This window comes from Bos grunniens, chromosome 11, assembly GCF_055505025.1.
Source record: "Bos grunniens cultivar Pamir isolate PY7600 chromosome 11, Bosgru_T2T1.0, whole genome shotgun sequence".
Lineage (NCBI taxonomy): Eukaryota > Metazoa > Chordata > Mammalia > Artiodactyla > Bovidae > Bos > Bos grunniens.
In genome coordinates this window covers 76,316,121-76,333,774 of record NC_141175.1, presented here as the reverse complement: position 1 = coordinate 76,333,774, position 17,654 = coordinate 76,316,121, and the positions used below count along the sequence as shown (strand labels likewise).

General features: G+C 40.4%; 2 protein-coding genes across 12 annotated transcripts in view; one reads left to right on the top strand and one right to left on the bottom strand.

Annotated features, from left to right (window-relative positions):
* Positions 1-13,979, bottom strand: part of FSHR (follicle stimulating hormone receptor) — a 223,008-nt gene extending 209,029 nt beyond the window's left edge. For 3 of the 5 annotated variants that reach the window (XM_086327025.1, XM_086327026.1, XM_086327028.1), the window contains exon 1: positions 13,609-13,979. In XM_086327025.1, coding sequence (XP_086183151.1) covers positions 13,609-13,760 — 152 coding nt within the window. In that variant the 5' untranslated portion in view covers positions 13,761-13,979. The other 2 variants (XM_086327027.1, XM_086327031.1) reach the window with 2 other exon arrangements.
* The window catches only part of LOC147363332 (uncharacterized), a 791,043-nt gene that overhangs the window by 251,254 nt on the left and 522,135 nt on the right, over positions 1-17,654 (top strand). The window lies entirely within an intron of this gene.

Here is a 17,654-nt window from a genome sequence, read left to right as displayed (position 1 = left end):
AGAAAAACAAAAACATAAAACAGAAGCAATATTGTAACAAACTAAATAAAAACATCTATTCAAGAACATCTGTGAAAATCCGGTTAAAAAAAGGCAAGAGTGTGTCACTTAAATCTAAAGTACTGCCTCCCTTGCACCTCCCACTTCAGAGAAGTGGAGATGCTGGTACTTCAGAGTGCTACAGTCAAGAACACAGGGTTACCTCTCCTCCCAGCTTCAAGATGGAGGGCTTTCTTCCAGGAGAAGCAGGACTTCAGCTTTTCTTACTTTGCCTCCAGCAGCCTGTTGCTGAGGTTGAATGGTAGGCAGGTGTGGTTGGGAAGTGGGGGCTCCTTCCTTTATACCAAGGCACACCTGTGCATCAGAGGCTGTCTCGGGTACAGCCTGCTGGGAATGCTAGGAATCCAAGTCTCTTGCTAGGGCTCATGAGGTGGTGGCTCCAAGTCAAGCTTGATTGGTTGCTACCCTACCTTCCTTCACGTGTTTAACTCCTGTATGAGGGTCTCAGAAGTTTACCTTTGAATCCACTCCTGGCTCCAGAGCCCTGGCTGAGATTTTGCATAAAGTGAAAAGCAGACTGTGAAACACATATCTGGTATTCTCTTCCCAAAGAACTGACTTTATTTGCAACAGAGGGTGGAGAAGTTTAAGCCTGAGAGCCCTCTCAACAGTGAAGCTATGGTAAAGGCAGTTGTATTCATGGATCTAAAAGACATATAATGTAGGACAATTAGTTTGCAGGGGAGAATCAGGGGAAATAAAACAGCTGGAAGGAGCCCCCTGGGGTCAGAATGAATATCAAAACATTGACTTTATCAATGATTTATTTGAAGGAGCCACACAGTTTGATTGGATTAGTTTATAAAGGAATTTATGCCCCAGGGAATTTTTGAAAATGGTAGCATAGTCTGACTGCAAGTAGTAAAGTTGAATATCTGGGTGTGGTCAGGGGAATAATAGATGACAGCCCTGCTAATACCTTGTCTTCCCAGGCTGACCGTGGGCATCTTCAAAGTTGTACCTTCCTGAGAATCAACATCAAAGGCTTTCAACAAAATAATCTAGCTAGTAGCCACTAAACAGCAAACTAACCAATAACGCTAGTAGGTCATACAAGTGGAACCAGTACCCAGAATGCTGCAATAGTTTGTCTGAAATGTTCCCAGAAAAAAAAAAAAGTAGATAAAGGAGTAAAAAATTATTTGAAAAAATAATGGCTGAAAATCTTTTAGATTTGCTGAAAGCATCTAGTAAGCTCATTAGAGTAGAATATTCACAAAGAGACCCATAAACAGACACATTGTAGTAAAAACACTGAAAATCAAAGACAAGGAGAAAATCTTGAAAGCAAGAGAAAAATGACTCATTACTTACAAAGAACCCTCAATAAGGTTAACAACCCACGTCTTGTCAGAAACAATGGAGACCAGAGGTGGTACTGGGATAACATGTCCACACGAAACCTTACACATAAATGTTTAAAGCAAACATCATTAATAGTCAAAAACTGAATAACCCAATGTCCATCAACAGATGAATTGGATTAACAAAATGTGGTTTACTTATACAAAGAAGTATTTTTTGACTATGAAAAGCTTATTGATACCTTGAATAAACCTTTGAAAGTATGCGAAATGAAAGAAGTTTAGTCACAAAGATCTTATATAATTCCATTTATATGAAAGTTTAGAATATAAAAATCTGTAAAGACAGTAGATTAGTGGTTTCTTAGGTCTGGGTGTAGCATAGGTAGGCAGAGGAGTGACAGTTAAAGGTCAGGTGATAAAAATGTTTTAAAATTGATTATGACAATGGTTGAACATATCTGTGAATATACGAAATACCATCAAAATGTAAACTTTGAGTAGATTGTATACTGTGTGTTATGTCTCAAGAAAGCTGTTTTTGAAAAGCAAGCAAAGGTAAAAAGAAAATCGTGGTGGAATTCTGATGTTTATACTTCTTTGAACGTGAGGGAAAAGAAGTGAATGTGCTGGGGAGTTATCTGTTCTCTGTGGGAGTAGAGAGGAATGTTTTATCACTAAGCCTGACAAAGAAGCTTGGAAATTGAGGATTAAGACAAATCATTTTACTAAGCTTCATTTCTCATACCTAGAACAAGTAAGGGGAAGGCGGAAGTATATGCTCTCTTAAATTCATCTAGCAAAAAATGCTCTGATTTTGGGCTTCCCTTATGGTCCAGTGTTTAGGACCTTATTACACAACTTCTGGTTATGTTGCAGCTTATCACTGAAAACAGCCAGTGACATCTACTTTTCAGTCCTCCTCCTATGTTTTCGTGATCCCACACATTCATTTTCTGTCTCTGCCCTCCTTATTGATTAGCTACCGAGGCACCAACCCTGCTGAATGCAGGCCAGGGGTGCAATGCTAGCCCTCAGAGAGTTTTTCTGTTTTTAAGTGGCAAGATATTACATAAGTTTGGTATTATAGATGACTCCAGCATTGTATGTATTTCAGCTCTGATGATAAGTTTGGATTGTTTTTCTTTAGGGATTGAGTTCAGAGGACTAGAGGGTCCCCTCTCTCTCTTTTTTTCATGGTTAATACAAAGATTGGACATTGTCTAATCAGGTATATCAGGAATCTCAATTTCAGTCCTGACATTCGGCATTGATTGATTCCATTTATCTTATTTCCTAAAATGGGGACAGTAATAGCTGCAGTGCAAGACTGTCGGGTGAGGTACTCGAAGAGGCACAAAGCATGATGATAGAGTAGAATTAATAGGCGTCTGTCACATTCTGTCTCTCCTTGTAGTTCTCATTTGTTGAAGGGGCCTTTCATTTATTCATTTAATTCGTGAAGGTATTGAGCATCTGCTCTGTACTAGGAGCTATTCTACACATGAGAATCCTTGCTACCGTGAAGCATTAGTTCTGATTTCTAGTCGAGGGGCGACAAATAGATAAAAACATTCACATTACAGTAAGTTTATGGAAGAAAGAGATCATATACTGCAGCAGTTGGGGTGCTACTATAGTGGGGTGGTCAAGGATGACCTCCCCAAGGGGTTGGCATTTGGGGAGAGACTAAAGAGGAGAGAGAAAAACATTTTAGAGGGAAAGAAAAGCAAGGGAAAGTTTTCAGGTAGATAAGAGTCTGGTGTGTTTGGAGAGCAGAAAAAGGTCCAGAGCATAGTGGCGATGGGCAAGTGATACATGACGTGCACTATGCCTGTGGGAAGGCAGGCAGGGGTCAGGTCAGAGTATCTTGTAGCCACGACAAAGCATGTAAGCACCACAAGGGAAGAGACTGTGTTTGTTTTGCTCACTGCTGGACCTGACACCTAGAGCAGTGCCTGTTATAATAGATAGTCATGAAACGTGGATTGAAAAAAGTTTATTCTGAGTGAAATTCTAAGTAATTGTATGCCATCTTCTTTTTCAAAGTCTTTCTAGCTGCCGTGTGGGAATGGATTTAAGTGGAACTGATCCCATGGACGGAGGAGCCTGGTAGGCTGCAGTCCATGGGGTCGCTAAGAGTCGGGCATGACTGAGTGACTTCAGTTTCACTTTTCACTTTCATGCATTGGAGAAGGAAATGGCAACCCACTCCAGTATTCTTGCCTAGAGAATCCCAGGGACAGAGGAGCCTAATGGACTGCTGTCTATGGAGTTGCACAGAGTTGGACACGACTGAAGCAACTTAGCAGCAGTAGCAGCAGCAGGGGATAGAAACGCTGGGGACTATTGTACTAGCCCAGGTGAGTTCTGGTGGTGGTTTGAGCTGGGGTGGTGGTAAGGAAGGTGAGAAGTGGAGACATTTGAGTTAGGTTTTAGGTGTCTAATCCCCAGCACTTGGATTAGATTTACAGCAAGAAGTTGGTGATATAACACAGATAATGAAGCCTGGGAGAGAAGATTCTGAGGGGTTAAGGGGAGGGCGATTAAGTGTACTATTTTCTGCTTGCTGGTTTTGAGATGCTGGCAAGAGATCCAGTGAGCTGGCAAGAGATCCAGTGAGATGTTAAGGTTTCACTTGGTATTACTTTTCTGGGGCTCAATGAAGAGGTCAGATATGACACATGGATTTTGAATATAGCTAGTATTTAAAGCCATGGGGCTGATGAGATTACTGTACAGAGAATACAGATTCATGAGAGAAGAGAGTCTGGAGGAGCCTGGGGCACTTCATCGCTTAGAGACTTGGTAACAGAGAAGGTCAAGGTCTGGTGTGAGATGTAAGAGGAAAACTAGTGTGATGTCACAGAAGCTGGCGGTCAAGGGAGAAAAGTGTTTCAAGCAGGAGGATGGTTACCTGTGGTCATCTAGTATTCGGGTTTTTATTTGAAGAATAATATAACTACTGAGTAAAACATACCAAAAATAAAGTTTATCGGTACCAGTGACAAGATAATTTTTAATGCAACAGTGGGCATTGAGTGGATTGAATAATGAATGGGAATTGCTGAGAAGAGAAAGCAGAATAAACAAACGACTAACTGTTGGTTTCCTCTTGAAACACGACTGAGAAGACAAGAAGGGGACTTTTTTTCTTTCTTTTAAAGCCATAAGGGCAGAGGAACAAGAGCAACAGAATTTTGTAAAGACCATGGAGGAATGTGGATCTGGTACTACTACAACCAGCATCTCTTGGAGGTGATTGGAAATGCAGAAGCTCAGGCTCCTCCCCAAACTTACTGAGTTAGAATCTACATTTTCCCAGTATAGTCCTCTGATTGGCTTGCATATTTAAAGTTGGAGAAGTCCTGACTTGGAAGACTCTAAAATGAAATCCCAAGCCAGTGAGATTTATGCCACATGATCCCTGAAAACACTCAGGAACTGGAAGCACTGGTGTCCCCAGAAGCAGGACTGGAGGGCGAAGAGGCTTGAGGTGGCCAAAATAAAGAGGGCTGGTAGGAAAGTTGTTTAAAAAGCAGCCATACTACCCACCTGGAGCAGCCAGGCCAGTGTTCCCTCAGAGCTGAGCAAAAACACTAGGTTTATTTATTTGTTTGGCTGTGCCGGGCCTTTGTGCTGCACACAGGCTTTCTCTAGTTGCGGCACACAGGCTTCTCGTCCAAGCGTCTTCTCTTGTTGCGGAACACCGGCTCTAGGTGCGTGGGTTTCAGTAGTTATGGCTCGTGGGCTCTAGAGTGTGGATCTGGTAGTTGGGGTACGGGGCCTTAGTTACTTAGCAGCATGTGGGATCTTCCCACTAGGGATTGAACCTGTGTCCCCTGCACTGGCAGGCAGATTCTTAACGACTGGCCCACCAGGGGAATCCCAAGGTTTATTCTTTAAAGGGAGCAGAGAATGTCTGAACTGGAGACACCAGGGACCACTTATGGATGCTGGGTGCTGAGACCTCCAGTCCTCTTTCCTAGCCACCAGAGTGCTGGCAGTTAGGGCTTCACCCTCCAGGTAGGGGCTTGGAAGAATCTTCTCGAGGGGTTTTGCCCAGTCCAAGAGGCAAGATCAAGATATTGGCGCAGTGATCCCCCAGTTCAGTGGCCCAGCCTTTTCCTTTATTTATACTGCTGTGGTTGTTGTTTTGCTTCTTCTTACCCTATAGCTCTGCTTTCAGAGCTACTTTGTAATTTTCCTATCTGGTTATCATAACTCTTTGTTCTCTTTCCTCTCATCTCTAGTATTTGGGGGAGTCAGATGCCATTCTAAGACTCCATGTTCTTATTGAAGGAACTCAGCAGATTTTTGCAGCCAGGGACCCGATAAGCAATTTTGCTACTGTGTGCAGGCTTCCAGATGACCTCCTTGCTGGTCACCATAAATCTCATGTTTGCTTTTTGTTGCCTTTCCAGTTTGTTTTCTAAATTAAAAGAGTGTTTCTAGTATTTTCTGCTTCCCCTCCCAACCCAGTATATTTACTTACAGAATGTCTACACTCCTTACCCATAAAACAAACACCAATTGGATAAAGGATTCATCCCTTCCTGCCCTGAGCAGAATTAGCCTTGGTGGGCATATGGCAATGGCAAGGGTTTAAGTCTGACTCTCTATACTTGCTGTGATCTGATGATGGCTAGTGATCATTCTTTTGTTTTCAATTCATTTTCCTATTCTAAACACAGCCATACAAAGTAGTTTGGAACTTAGAAGGAAGAGAAATTGCTCAGAAATTTAAGAACATTCAAGAATTCCTTGTTTGTGTCCCACTTATGCCAAAGTAGACATTTTAAGGTGTGTCACTTTCAGAAGAGACATCTGGTCTTTGTGAGCTCGGGTGGTTACCAGATTTCATAGATGACATTCAGCTGCTTTGAAGGGAAGCTGTCATACACAGTCTTTTGACATGTAAACTCCTTTTACCTATTCTCTCCCAGTGTCTACTTAGTAATATTCAGGAACACAAGCAGTTTTGGAAAAAAAAAAATATGAGTTTAGGAAAGAAAACAGTGCAGCCTAAGCTTCCACTTTTGATGTTGTTTTCCATCTTCTGTACCATTCTCCTCCAGCCCAGCTCAAAGCATCCAGACCCTTGTATTTGCCCAACTTGAAAATTACTGAAAGTGAAAGTTGCTCAGTCATCTCTGACTCTTTGCTACCCCATGCACTATAGCCTGCCAGGCTCCTCCACCCATGGGATTTTCCAGGCAAGAATACTGGAGTGGGTTGCGATTTCCTTCTCTAGGGGATCGTCCCAAGCCAGGGGTCAAACCTAGGTCTCCTGCACTGCAGGAAGACTCTTTACCATCTAAGCCACCAGGGAAGCCCAAGAATATTGGAGGGAGTAGCCTATTGCTTCTCCAAGGGAATTTTCCTGACCCAGGAATCGAACCGTGGTCTCCTGCATTGCAGTCAGATTCTTTACCAGCTGAGCTACCAGGGAATCCTAGTCAAACTTAAATATTTAAACATCTGCTGGTTAAGCCTTATTATAAATTTGCTGGTGTTCATTTATCATTCTATTTTACTTGAGATCTGTGTTTTCCTTGTAAAATAAAGCAAGGGTCTTCTGACCTTTTACATAAAAGGGTGTTCTGGAAGTGGCCCTGCACAGCTCCTTAAATCCACCCTAGCTGGTCAAAAGATCAAAGTTAGACAGGACAGCCAGGTGCTTGTCAAATGTCAAAAGGCAGGCATCTCCTCATTGACTTTCACTCAGCATCTGTTTCTTCCAGCTCTCACAGTCTGTGATTTCAGATTGCATAAGGCAACTTGCAATTAATTGTCAAATGGGTAGTTTAGATAATGACCGTTCTAGGTTCCAAGGGGGATTTTTGTTGTTGTGGGTAAAAGTGAGGAAAAGCATGATTGTTGTTACTGTTGGATGCTCTTCCTGTTTAGAAACTCCATGAGAGCAGCCCTGTGCCTCCCCTTTTGATCCTCCTCTCTCAAGTGCCCAGCGTAGTGCCCTGCACAAATATAATCAATAAATATTTGATGTTGAAAGAAACCTTCATGAAAAATGAGCCTTTTTGCTTGGTCTCCAAAGCTGAATATATTAAAGTAGAAGAATTCATTTCAGGTTGGAGAAAATAATATTATTTAGGTAGGGGAATATAAGGTATGTTTGGGAGCTGGGAATTAGGAAATAGTCCACAGAAAAAATGTGTAGAGGATGAAAGATATGAGGGGAAGACAGAAGAGTTAATTTGAGGATAAAATATGGAGGAGCTTAATGTCACACTGAAGACTTTGGACTTTTGTCCTGAATCTGGCTGTTCGTTCCTATAGGGGAATTAAACCAGAGCCAGGACTCAGAGCAGAGGGTTGGGAGGGGAGAAAGCCGAAGGCGCAAGGGGCGGATTCACAAGCTATTACCCTGAGATGATGAGTAAAGCACAAGGGAAGGCATCTCTGTCTTCCAGGGATGTGATCCTATCTCCTGAACCAAATTTGCTAGACTTTCCTAGAAGGGACAAGCTATTTTAAATTGGACCCAGTCCTGAATTCTAGTGCTCAAGGCTCTGGCCCTTTCTCTTCCATGCCCTTCTATTCTAGGATGATTTCCAGCCAGCCTTTGTTTATCTAGTTACAAAGTCATTGCTGGAGCTGGGATCCCTCAAACATTCTTTGTTTAAAACCCCTCACCAAACTGAAAGCAGTCAGAGACAGATATCTATGGGGAGATTTTCCACGTTGCATTCGTAAGTAACAGAAGTTCACAGAACTGTCTATTAAGCCTAAGAATCACACTCTTTAAAATCCCACAACTGAAATAACAGAAATTTAGGAATTACAATTATATGTGTTGGACTCTGGAGGCCTAGAAGAAACCTGTTGGTTTGGGGAAGTTTGGTACCTGAAGATATTTGTAAAAATCAAAGCATTTTAGAATTGAAAGAAATCTCAGCACTATTTTACTTCTGCCTTTCACCAATTTACTGATGAATTTTCTCTCCCATATCCTCAACCATCTATTTCACTGAAATAGCTGAACTCTTAGGGTCCCTATTTCTTAAAGATTTTCATCAATCTTAGCATTACTGAAATTCAAAAATTGGCTTATGCTGTACATGTTCTAGTATTTGTGATACAGGATTCCATGATGACTGTTGGCTCTTGCTGAAAAAGCTCTGGGAGCGGGTATGAAAGAGAGTGGACATTAGCTACTTCTGAGACTAAAAATATAATTGAGTTCAGGTCTATGGCACAGGTTTGGTTGCTTTACTCAAAAAAAGTTTTTTTTTTGCACATCCCTTGAAGACTTTCAGATCAGTTGGCATATTCCATATGAAAGAAAAAGGTTATGGTGTGTTCATGTCAGAGACATAAAAGATGTTCAAGATACTTCAGGAAGAGGTCAGATTAAGAAGAAACATCCATATCTCATTATAATCAGATCTTAAGCAATTAAAAATAATTACTCTCTTTGCTAGGTGACCTTATGGGATATAAAAGTTAGCATCTAGTCTAAATAAAACTAAATTGGAGATCTTAAATCTAACAGCTCAAAAAAAAAAAAAAAGATAGTCCAATAAACCACAGTGACTGGATAACCCAATTAGTGGTTTTGGAGAAGGATAATCAAACATTAAATGAATTTCCCACTTGCTGCCAAGATTTTCTGCTTCTGAACCTTAGGCTTGTTTGGTAGAGGACTTGGGTGAGGAAGGACAGCACTGACCTTTAGGTAAACAAGGAGATGTTATCATCGTCAAGAAGTGCAGCTCTATGCTATCAAACCCTTACTCTTCAACAGCTGGTAATGACTCTGCAAATTACAGCTCTTAGCCAATTCTGAGAGTAGAGTTCGTCAGTTAACTTTAAAGAATTTTTTTCCTCTGCAATATAATTTTTACTTTTTCCCTTTGAAGATACTGCATTCTATAGCTATTCCTTTTTCTGATTCTTATGCAGGAAATATAAACCTTCCTTGCCCCAGCCTGATTAAATTCTAAATGTTGGACATAGACATATCATTTCTCACTAAAGAAGGTGTAGGATTTGGTTTTGAGAGGAAAGATTATGTATGCATTGGCGTGAAATCTGTGCTGTTTGTTTCTTTCAAAGAAATATCTAAACAAGGCAGTAGGAGTCTCCAGATAGATGAGCCCAGAGCAGTCTGCACAGTGGGGTATTTGGTTCTGACATCTGGACAGACTACAGTCATCAAAGCACATCTGGGAAACAGGAAACCTAACATTCAGGGTTTGGAATCTGACCTCAGTTGGCAAAAATTGTATTTGAACAGTTTTGCCTGGTTTAAATTGATTTTGTTTAAGGCAATTTCACTCATCCTTTCAATATTCTTGTTAACAATAGAGAAACAGGTATTATTACTTAAATCAAGAGAACTGAGTGGCATGCCTAAAAGAATATTCAACTTGTAACTTAGTAGACTTTGTTTCAAGTCTATGTGTCTCTCTTTCTGAATAAATTAATGGATTCCAGAATGATATACAGGCATTTTCTTTAAAACAAACACATAAAAAAGCAAAGAAAGCAAGGGAACTATCAAATCCTGTAGCAGTTCACCACAGGGGGAGCAATAAGTATCTTTTATAAGAATCTTTTCTTTGATACTGAGGAGCAGAGCAAATAAACAGCTGTAATTCCCCCTTATTTATTGTGTCATTTATTCTATATGTAAATGAGGGCCCAGAACCTACATTGCATTGAGTCGGGCACAATGACTACCAAGAACATGTTCACTGCAGTTGAGGAAATAAGGCACACATGAAAAATTAAGGGCAAAGCAAGATTGTAAAATGAACTGCACCAGGGTTCAGATTACATGAAGATGGAATGGTCAGGAGAGTCTTTATCAAAGAGGCAAACTTTGAGCCAGCTTATAGTAAGTAGTTTGGATTTCAAGAGACAAAGAAGAACTTGAAGATTATAGAAGCAAGATGTGTAACAGTAGTAACACCCTGGGACACAGACTGAGCTCGAGAGCAAGTCTTTTTCAGGCTTGAGGAGCAGATGGCTCCTGTTGGAGCTACGTGAGAGGTAAAGTCAGAAAGACGAGCCACCAGATGATTTTGAACTGGAAAATCATGGTGGCAGTGGTGTTTTATGGAGAAAAATGGAATAACGGTGTTCAGGCTGGTTTGGAGAAGACAGAGATTGATAGCAAGGAGATAAATTAAGACAATTATTTAATCCAGTGTGTAGATGTTCAGATTCCCAGCAAAGATAATGGCAATAAAAAAAGAGAATTATCGCTTGTAGCAGTATGAAGGGAGTTTATGTAAGTAGTTAGATGTGGGCTTTTGGGAACACGAAACCTACATGATGAGATGAATTAAACTATCAGCATTCGACACATGAAGAAATCAACAGTGGCTTTAGTAGTTTTGTAATCCATTCCTTTCTACATCTCAGAAAGATACTTGAGATGGCAATGAGATGCAGGAGCTTGCTGTGAAGAGAGGGGTCAACACAGGCAGCCTATAGCATGATGTCAATACAGTTCTCCCTGTGCCAAGAGTGCCCATCAATGGACCCTTTTCTTCTAGTATTGTGGTCATCTGACCCTGCTAAAGAAAACAACCTGTATCCATACATCACTGAGACTTAAAATCTCAGGTTTTGAATGGGTGTCCACATTCTTAAAAATTCTAACTCCAGAAAGAATAACGCAAGATCAAAGGGTCCTTTCTAGATCCATTGATTGCCTCTATGTGAAGCTGAGTTTCTAGAGTAAGTCTGAAATCAAAAAAATCCTTTGCCTATCATCAGAATGAAACGTGTTCCCTGAGTTCTTGGCAAATATTGAAAGCCCAAAGGAACACCATTTCTTATTCAGAGAGGAAGTGCTCCAGCCACTGGGAAGAGAAGGAGATTATTCTTAAATCAGTGAGATACTGTAAACTATCTCAGAACTACAAAAATCTTTACATCAGTTTTTCAAAGCCTTTTCATTTCCATTGATTCATTTGATCATCCTGAATGCCCTCTGTGGTGTTTTTTCTCTAGTACTTTACAGATGAATAACAATCCCCACCCCCCACACTTGAGAGGCATTGTGCTGAATGTTTTAATCCTACATTTAATGCCCATGGTAACTCTGAAAAAGGTACACATTACAATTTCCATGATACACCCAAAGCCCACATGCTGAAGCAAGAAACAGTCATAGTCTGGGTTAGAACACAGGTCTCTTAGATTCTAGAGTCCATACTCTTCCATCCCTGACTGTGATAAAGAGTTAAAGGCCCACCTGTGAATATTACTTTAGAATTCCCTCTATTCCTGACCCTGCTCAGCAAGTTGAGTACTTTCTCCATGATGCTGCATTGTCTCAGGCCATCTAAACCCTTTGTTGTTGTGTTCGGTCGTTCAGTAGAGTCCAGCTGTTTGCAACCCCATGGACTACAGCACTCCAAGCATCCCTGTCCTTCACTATCTCCTGGAGTTTGCCTGAAGCCAGAAATATTTAACTACTTTCGACTATGGTCTAAATCAGAAGTGGGCATTCCACAGACTATAGCCCACATCTGGTTGCTCCCTGTTTTTCTATACAGAGTGAAAAAAATCTCCCTTCTGGTGAAGAAATACCAGAAAGCAGACAGCCTAATTTAGCAGGGAGTTTTGAAAAGAGGGTATCACTCTAAAATTAAGCCTTGTAAGAGGCTGTCTCTTTTAGTAACTGGTTGACACTGCTTGGTCCCTGGGGAAACACTGGAAAAAGAGAAGGACTGGGAGAGGTAGAAATGTGTGTGTGTGTTGAGTGTGTGCATTGAGGGGCTGTATCTTTTGGTGTTCACAGCCATCCCACCAAGCAGATTGTACTAAACTTCTAGAAGTTAGGAACTTGAGGCCCCAAAAAAGTTAAGTAATTGTTCAAAGTAGCTTAGGAGCGACTGACTTCTTAGAGGAGCTCAGGTACATCAGTCTTCTCTTGTGTTTATAATCATCTAACAAAGCAGACTGCATAGGCGCATTCTTCCCTGCAATCAGGAGTAACTGTCTCATTAAGGCAGTGTCGCTAAAACACAGTGTTGGCCACCTATCTTCCTTGTCACTACCTCTGGGAAGGAATGGAGAACTTGTGGTATCAGGGGGAAAAGGAGCAGGCAGAACCAACTCAGCCTTGCAGCTGTTTGTCCCTGAGTGAAAATCTGAAATGCAGCCTCATCATCTTTGAGCATAGGTAATGGTAACTGGTAAATGAAAAGATGACCACCTTCTGCCATTAAATAAGATCATGCATAGCTTTGGGGAACCAAGATTAAAGGACACTTCCAGAATAGCAGCTTCTGTTTAAAATCCTTGGGATAAAACGACTGAGGATATCTATGATCTCTGAGCCAGCTCTCGGATGGTAGGGAGGGGTGGGGAGGTGGGGAGGGATGGTCATTGGACTATGAAACAGTCCTGCCTTCCTCTTACTTTAATGCAATAGACGTGGGACTTTAAGGGAAAGACAGCGATGATCTGTGAGTCAAAAGGCCTGATTTCTAGTTTGGCTCTGCCTCTACTCATCGTGAGAGGTTAGGAAATTTTCTACTCTCCAGACCCCAGATTTCTCAACTGCAAAATAAACAGATGGAAGTGGAATGATGTCTTAAGATCTTGTCAAGTTCTAAAAGTCTGTCTATTTCCTTTTAAAGTAGTTCAGTAAAAATCTAAAGTTGGGAATCACCTTTTCCCAGTAGTATGAAAGATGATCTCCTTCCTTCTATGCCTCCTTTTTTTCTTCCTCCCTTTCTTCACACCCCTTCCCTCTCTTGTGACTCCTTTTCCCCCAGGAAGCAGATTCTCAGTTTGACAATTCCTTGCTGGTGCCTCCAGAGCAGCAATGACTCTTGCCTTCTTGAATTCAGTATCCTCAAAAGCACACATCATGCCTTCCATGTCAATCAAAGCCATCTTTCTGGCTTCAATCTGAACTCTTCTAAGTTTCTACATTTTCCTTAGCCTTCTCTTAGTTCCACCAAAGAGAGTACAGCACCCAAGAACGAATGTGTCAAAAACACTAAAAAGTCCTCCTTTCACCTTTAGATGAAGCTCTCCATGCTGCCCTTCCCCGGCATTCCGAGACAAACTCTCACTAAGATCCTTAGAGAACCACAGGGCAGGAGTGTTGGGCTGGGGGAGTTTGTTTTACTTAAGCCTTCAGTCAGGGCAGAATATTTCAGCCCAGCAGTTATCAGCCTAGTGTGAAAATAATAATAGCACGCAATGCACAAATACCAGCCACGCTGTTGTTCCCACTGACTCAGATACTTACAGTTCGACCGCATCCCTGGGGAGGTCGGAGGGAATCTCTGTCACCTTGCTCTCCTGGCAGAGGAAAACTCCGTTAGAGCAGTGACAGAGTCGATGATGGCATCCTGAGCCCAGGCTCAGGAATGCGAGCAAGGCCACCAGGAGCAAGGCCATGTTTACTTATCCATCCACCTGCTTTCTTCTGCCTCTGCAGAGAAAATCCTGCACAGATTTCAGAGGCTCCACACTGAGCCCTTATGAGAAGAGGTCTGCATTGGGAGCTGGTAGGGTCACGTGACCCACCCAGGGCTGCTTTCCTTTTTTTCTTTTTTATCAGTCACTTCCAGACAAATAGCAGAATTTCTGAGTGACAGCAGTGACTTTGGTGGGGGTGGGGTGGGAGAGGTAGAGGGCGTGGCAAGATACGCCGTCCCTTTACCTTTTTTGGTTGGGTTTGCAAATTGAAACTTGATGCATGTCTAGAATAGCTTATATTAAATTCGCTGTAAGACTGTCCCTGTGGGTCACTATTTTTTTCTCAAAACAGAGTGACACACTCGACTTTCTCCAAAACAGATGCAATCTACAGTGTGAAACATCATTAAGAGAGTTCGTCACTGAAGGGCAGGAACCTGTTTCCAATCTTGGTGTCAATGTCTTCCTCCGGGCTACTTGATACAAAACCAGAACTTCTGGGTCGAAGTCACTGATTCTCTTTCTTGCTGGAATTAACAACCAAACATGGTGTAGCTCAGAGGACAGGCAGTGGGTTAGTGAGCCCCTGGACAGATGCTGGTAGGTAGGAGGCACTTTTAGGAGAGTAGTCTGCAGAGATAACTGACTCAGCTGAGTGACCAACAGGTCGGGCTGGGTTTTCACTGGGTTTAGTGGACACCAACTTTCCCACTGTCTGTCGCATGTCCTTTCTGGCTCCTCTCATTTCCAGTCTCTGAAGATTGCCCTTGCCTTTTGGAAGCTGTCACAAATGAATTTACTTAACCTATGCTTTTAGTTTAGTTTTGAATGTTCTCTGTAGGTGACGACCCTGGCACTTTTGTGGGTACTCCCATCTTCTTGATGGTGAGGGATCTGAGGAACGTTTGGCCATACTTTCAGTCAAGGGGCCATCTACTTTCAACTTCAGAACCTATGAAGTTTAAAAGGCAGAATATTCTCTAAGATTCTGCCTATAACTTACTACTTGCTCAAATTAGTTTTAACACTATCTTTGGGTAATTAGTCGCACAAAATTGAGTTATGTGGAACTGCTAAACAAGTATATATCGATCTCCCCTCCTTTCTTCCTCTCCTGTACCTAGCCAAGAAATAATGACATAGAAGAAATGGATTAAATAATCATTAAGGGAATAACAGAAGCAAGTGAATCTTAGAATAAAATTGTTCCCTGGATGCTTCTGGGAGTAACTGCTTCATTCTAACTCCAGGACTAGAAGATCAGGGCAGTATCTATATGGACTCTACGTTGTTACAGTTTTGGCTAACAACCCACTCCAGTGTTCTTGCCTGGAGAATCCCAGGGACGGGAGAGCCTGGTGGACTGCCATCTATGGGGTCGCACAGAGTCGGACACGACTGAAGTGACTTAGCAGCAGTAGCAGCAACATGAACAGTAAAGTATTTCATTCAGCAGTTGACCTGTGGGATCATAATCATTTAGATGGAGAAGGGATTTAATTCAATCATTCAGCTCATGCGTAAGTTTGCTTTAAAATGTCCACATTAATTTAAAGGGGTCGACTTAACCTCTTCTTGAATAACTCCAAGTGACCAAAAACTCATTACCAGTTGAACCACTCACATATACCCTCACCCCACAAATCCCCACTGAGATTTTGGAAAGTTTCAGTTATGACTAAATCAGTCCTCGTATAATAAGAAATTTTTAAACTGAGATTTTGACTTTAAAACTATTCCTTATTTACAACTGATAGATAACATGGCTAACCTACATGCAAATTATTAAGCAAAATCACAAAACAGTTATAGACTAAAGAAAGAGATGCCAATGCCATTGGCATCTGTTTGTCATCCCCCCTTTCTCTGTTCCTACTCCTAGAAGTGATCTGAATTTTGATTTTGTTATTCCTTTGGTTTTTTTTTTCAAATTGTATCATCTAAGTATATATCTTCAAACAGTATACTGTTTGATTTTGGGTTTTATACAAATTGTATTGCCCTAACTAGCCTTTTTTATTACTTTCTATTATATTTTGCACTAACAACATTTTAGAGAACCATCCGTATTTCTCTGTGTAGCCATAGTTTGTTACAGTTCCCTGGTATATAATATTCCATTGTGTAAATATATTGCCATTTTTTTTATTCTCCTATGATCTTTCTTTATTCTAAGGCCATAAAATATTCTTCTATGTTTCCTTCTGCAAGTTTTATAATTTATAATTTTGCTCTGCACATTTAAATCTTTATTAGGTATTAGTACTTATGTGTGGTGTGTGTCAGGAACTCAAGTTCAGTTTTATTCAGTGGCTTATGGTTTTTATCCACATGGATAAACGTTTGTCCCAGAACCATTTATTGAATAGACTCTCCTTTTGTCTCTGATTTGTAAAATTATCTTTATCACATCTCAAGTAACTACTATTTTGCTTAGTTTTGTGTTTAAGCTCTTTTATAGCCTATTGTCCTTTTTTATCTGTACCAATACTATACTGTCTTAATTATTAGAATTTTAAAATAGTCTTGACATGTGATAAGACAATTTCTTCTTTCCTAATTTATCCCTTCCTCCTCTTTTCTTCTCACTCTCTCCATCCCTCTGCCCCATTCTCTCTTCCTTCTTCTCTGTCTGTCTCTTCCTTTCTTTTTCTTCTTTGGTCTGGATACTGAGGACAATGCTCACAAAAGTGGTGAGCATTTTTGTCATGTTCCTGACTTTAAAGAAATTGTTTTCTAATTTTTCATCATGAAAAATGATATTTGTTATAGGCTTTTGATACCCATGAGGTTAGATCTCAAGGTAGAGTTCTTAGAAAAGTCTTCTAAGGATTTTTTTCCTACCATGAATAGAAATGAATATTGTCAAATGCCTTTTCTGCATTTGTTTTACCCTTACCCTTACAGTGATAATTCTATACTACTAAGCTACTCATATCCCTAGGATTAGCAATGTTGTTTATGAGTTACTATTGTTTTATACACAAAGAGATTTGACTACCTAATATTTTATTTAGAATTTTGGCATCTATCTCATAAGCAACTTGTAATTTAGTAACAAATAATGTAATTTCTCATTTCCTTTCTCTTGTTATCCTTTTATGGTTTGGTATTGAGGATGCATTTGCCTCATAGAATGAGTTGGGCAATAATCCCTCTAGTATGCTCTTGGAACAGGACTGTTTTAGATTGTTTTCCTCTATTCCTTGAAAAAGTGTGGCTTTACTTGCCTGTAAACCATCCTAGCCTGGTATTTTGTGTGTGTGTGTGTGTAGATTAAAAATATTCATTCAGCTTTCTTCATTTTCCGGCTATTCAAGCTTCCTATTTCTTAAAGTTTTACACTATAATTTTTCTAGGAATTTTCCATTTCATTCGAGATTTTAAGTGTATTGCCATAATGTTTTTTGGTATTCACTTTTTAAATCTATTAAAAACTATTCCTAATATTGTTTATTTCTGTCCATTTTCTTTGTATGAGCCAACCTTGCCAGATTATTTTCAATTTAATTGCGCTCTGAAGGCCTGATTTTGCCTTGCTGATCATGTTCTATCTTTATTTTAACTTTCCACATTTTTGCTCTTATTTTCTCCTATTTTTCTTTTTGTTCTGTTTTCTTTTAACCTCTTATTTGGGTGTCAGTTAACTAGTTCTTCAGCCCATCTTCTTTCTGAATCTCCCAAAATCTGTGCCTTAGCTCTATTCAACAAATATTGATAGGTAAATTTCTTGTTATAGCTGAGTTCTAAGTATTTCTCAATTTTCTGTTATTTTTTCCTGTACTCACAGATAATGGAGATGTACAGTTTTGAAATCTACAAAATACAGAGATATTTAAATTTATCTCTTTGTTAATACAATATAGAGTATGG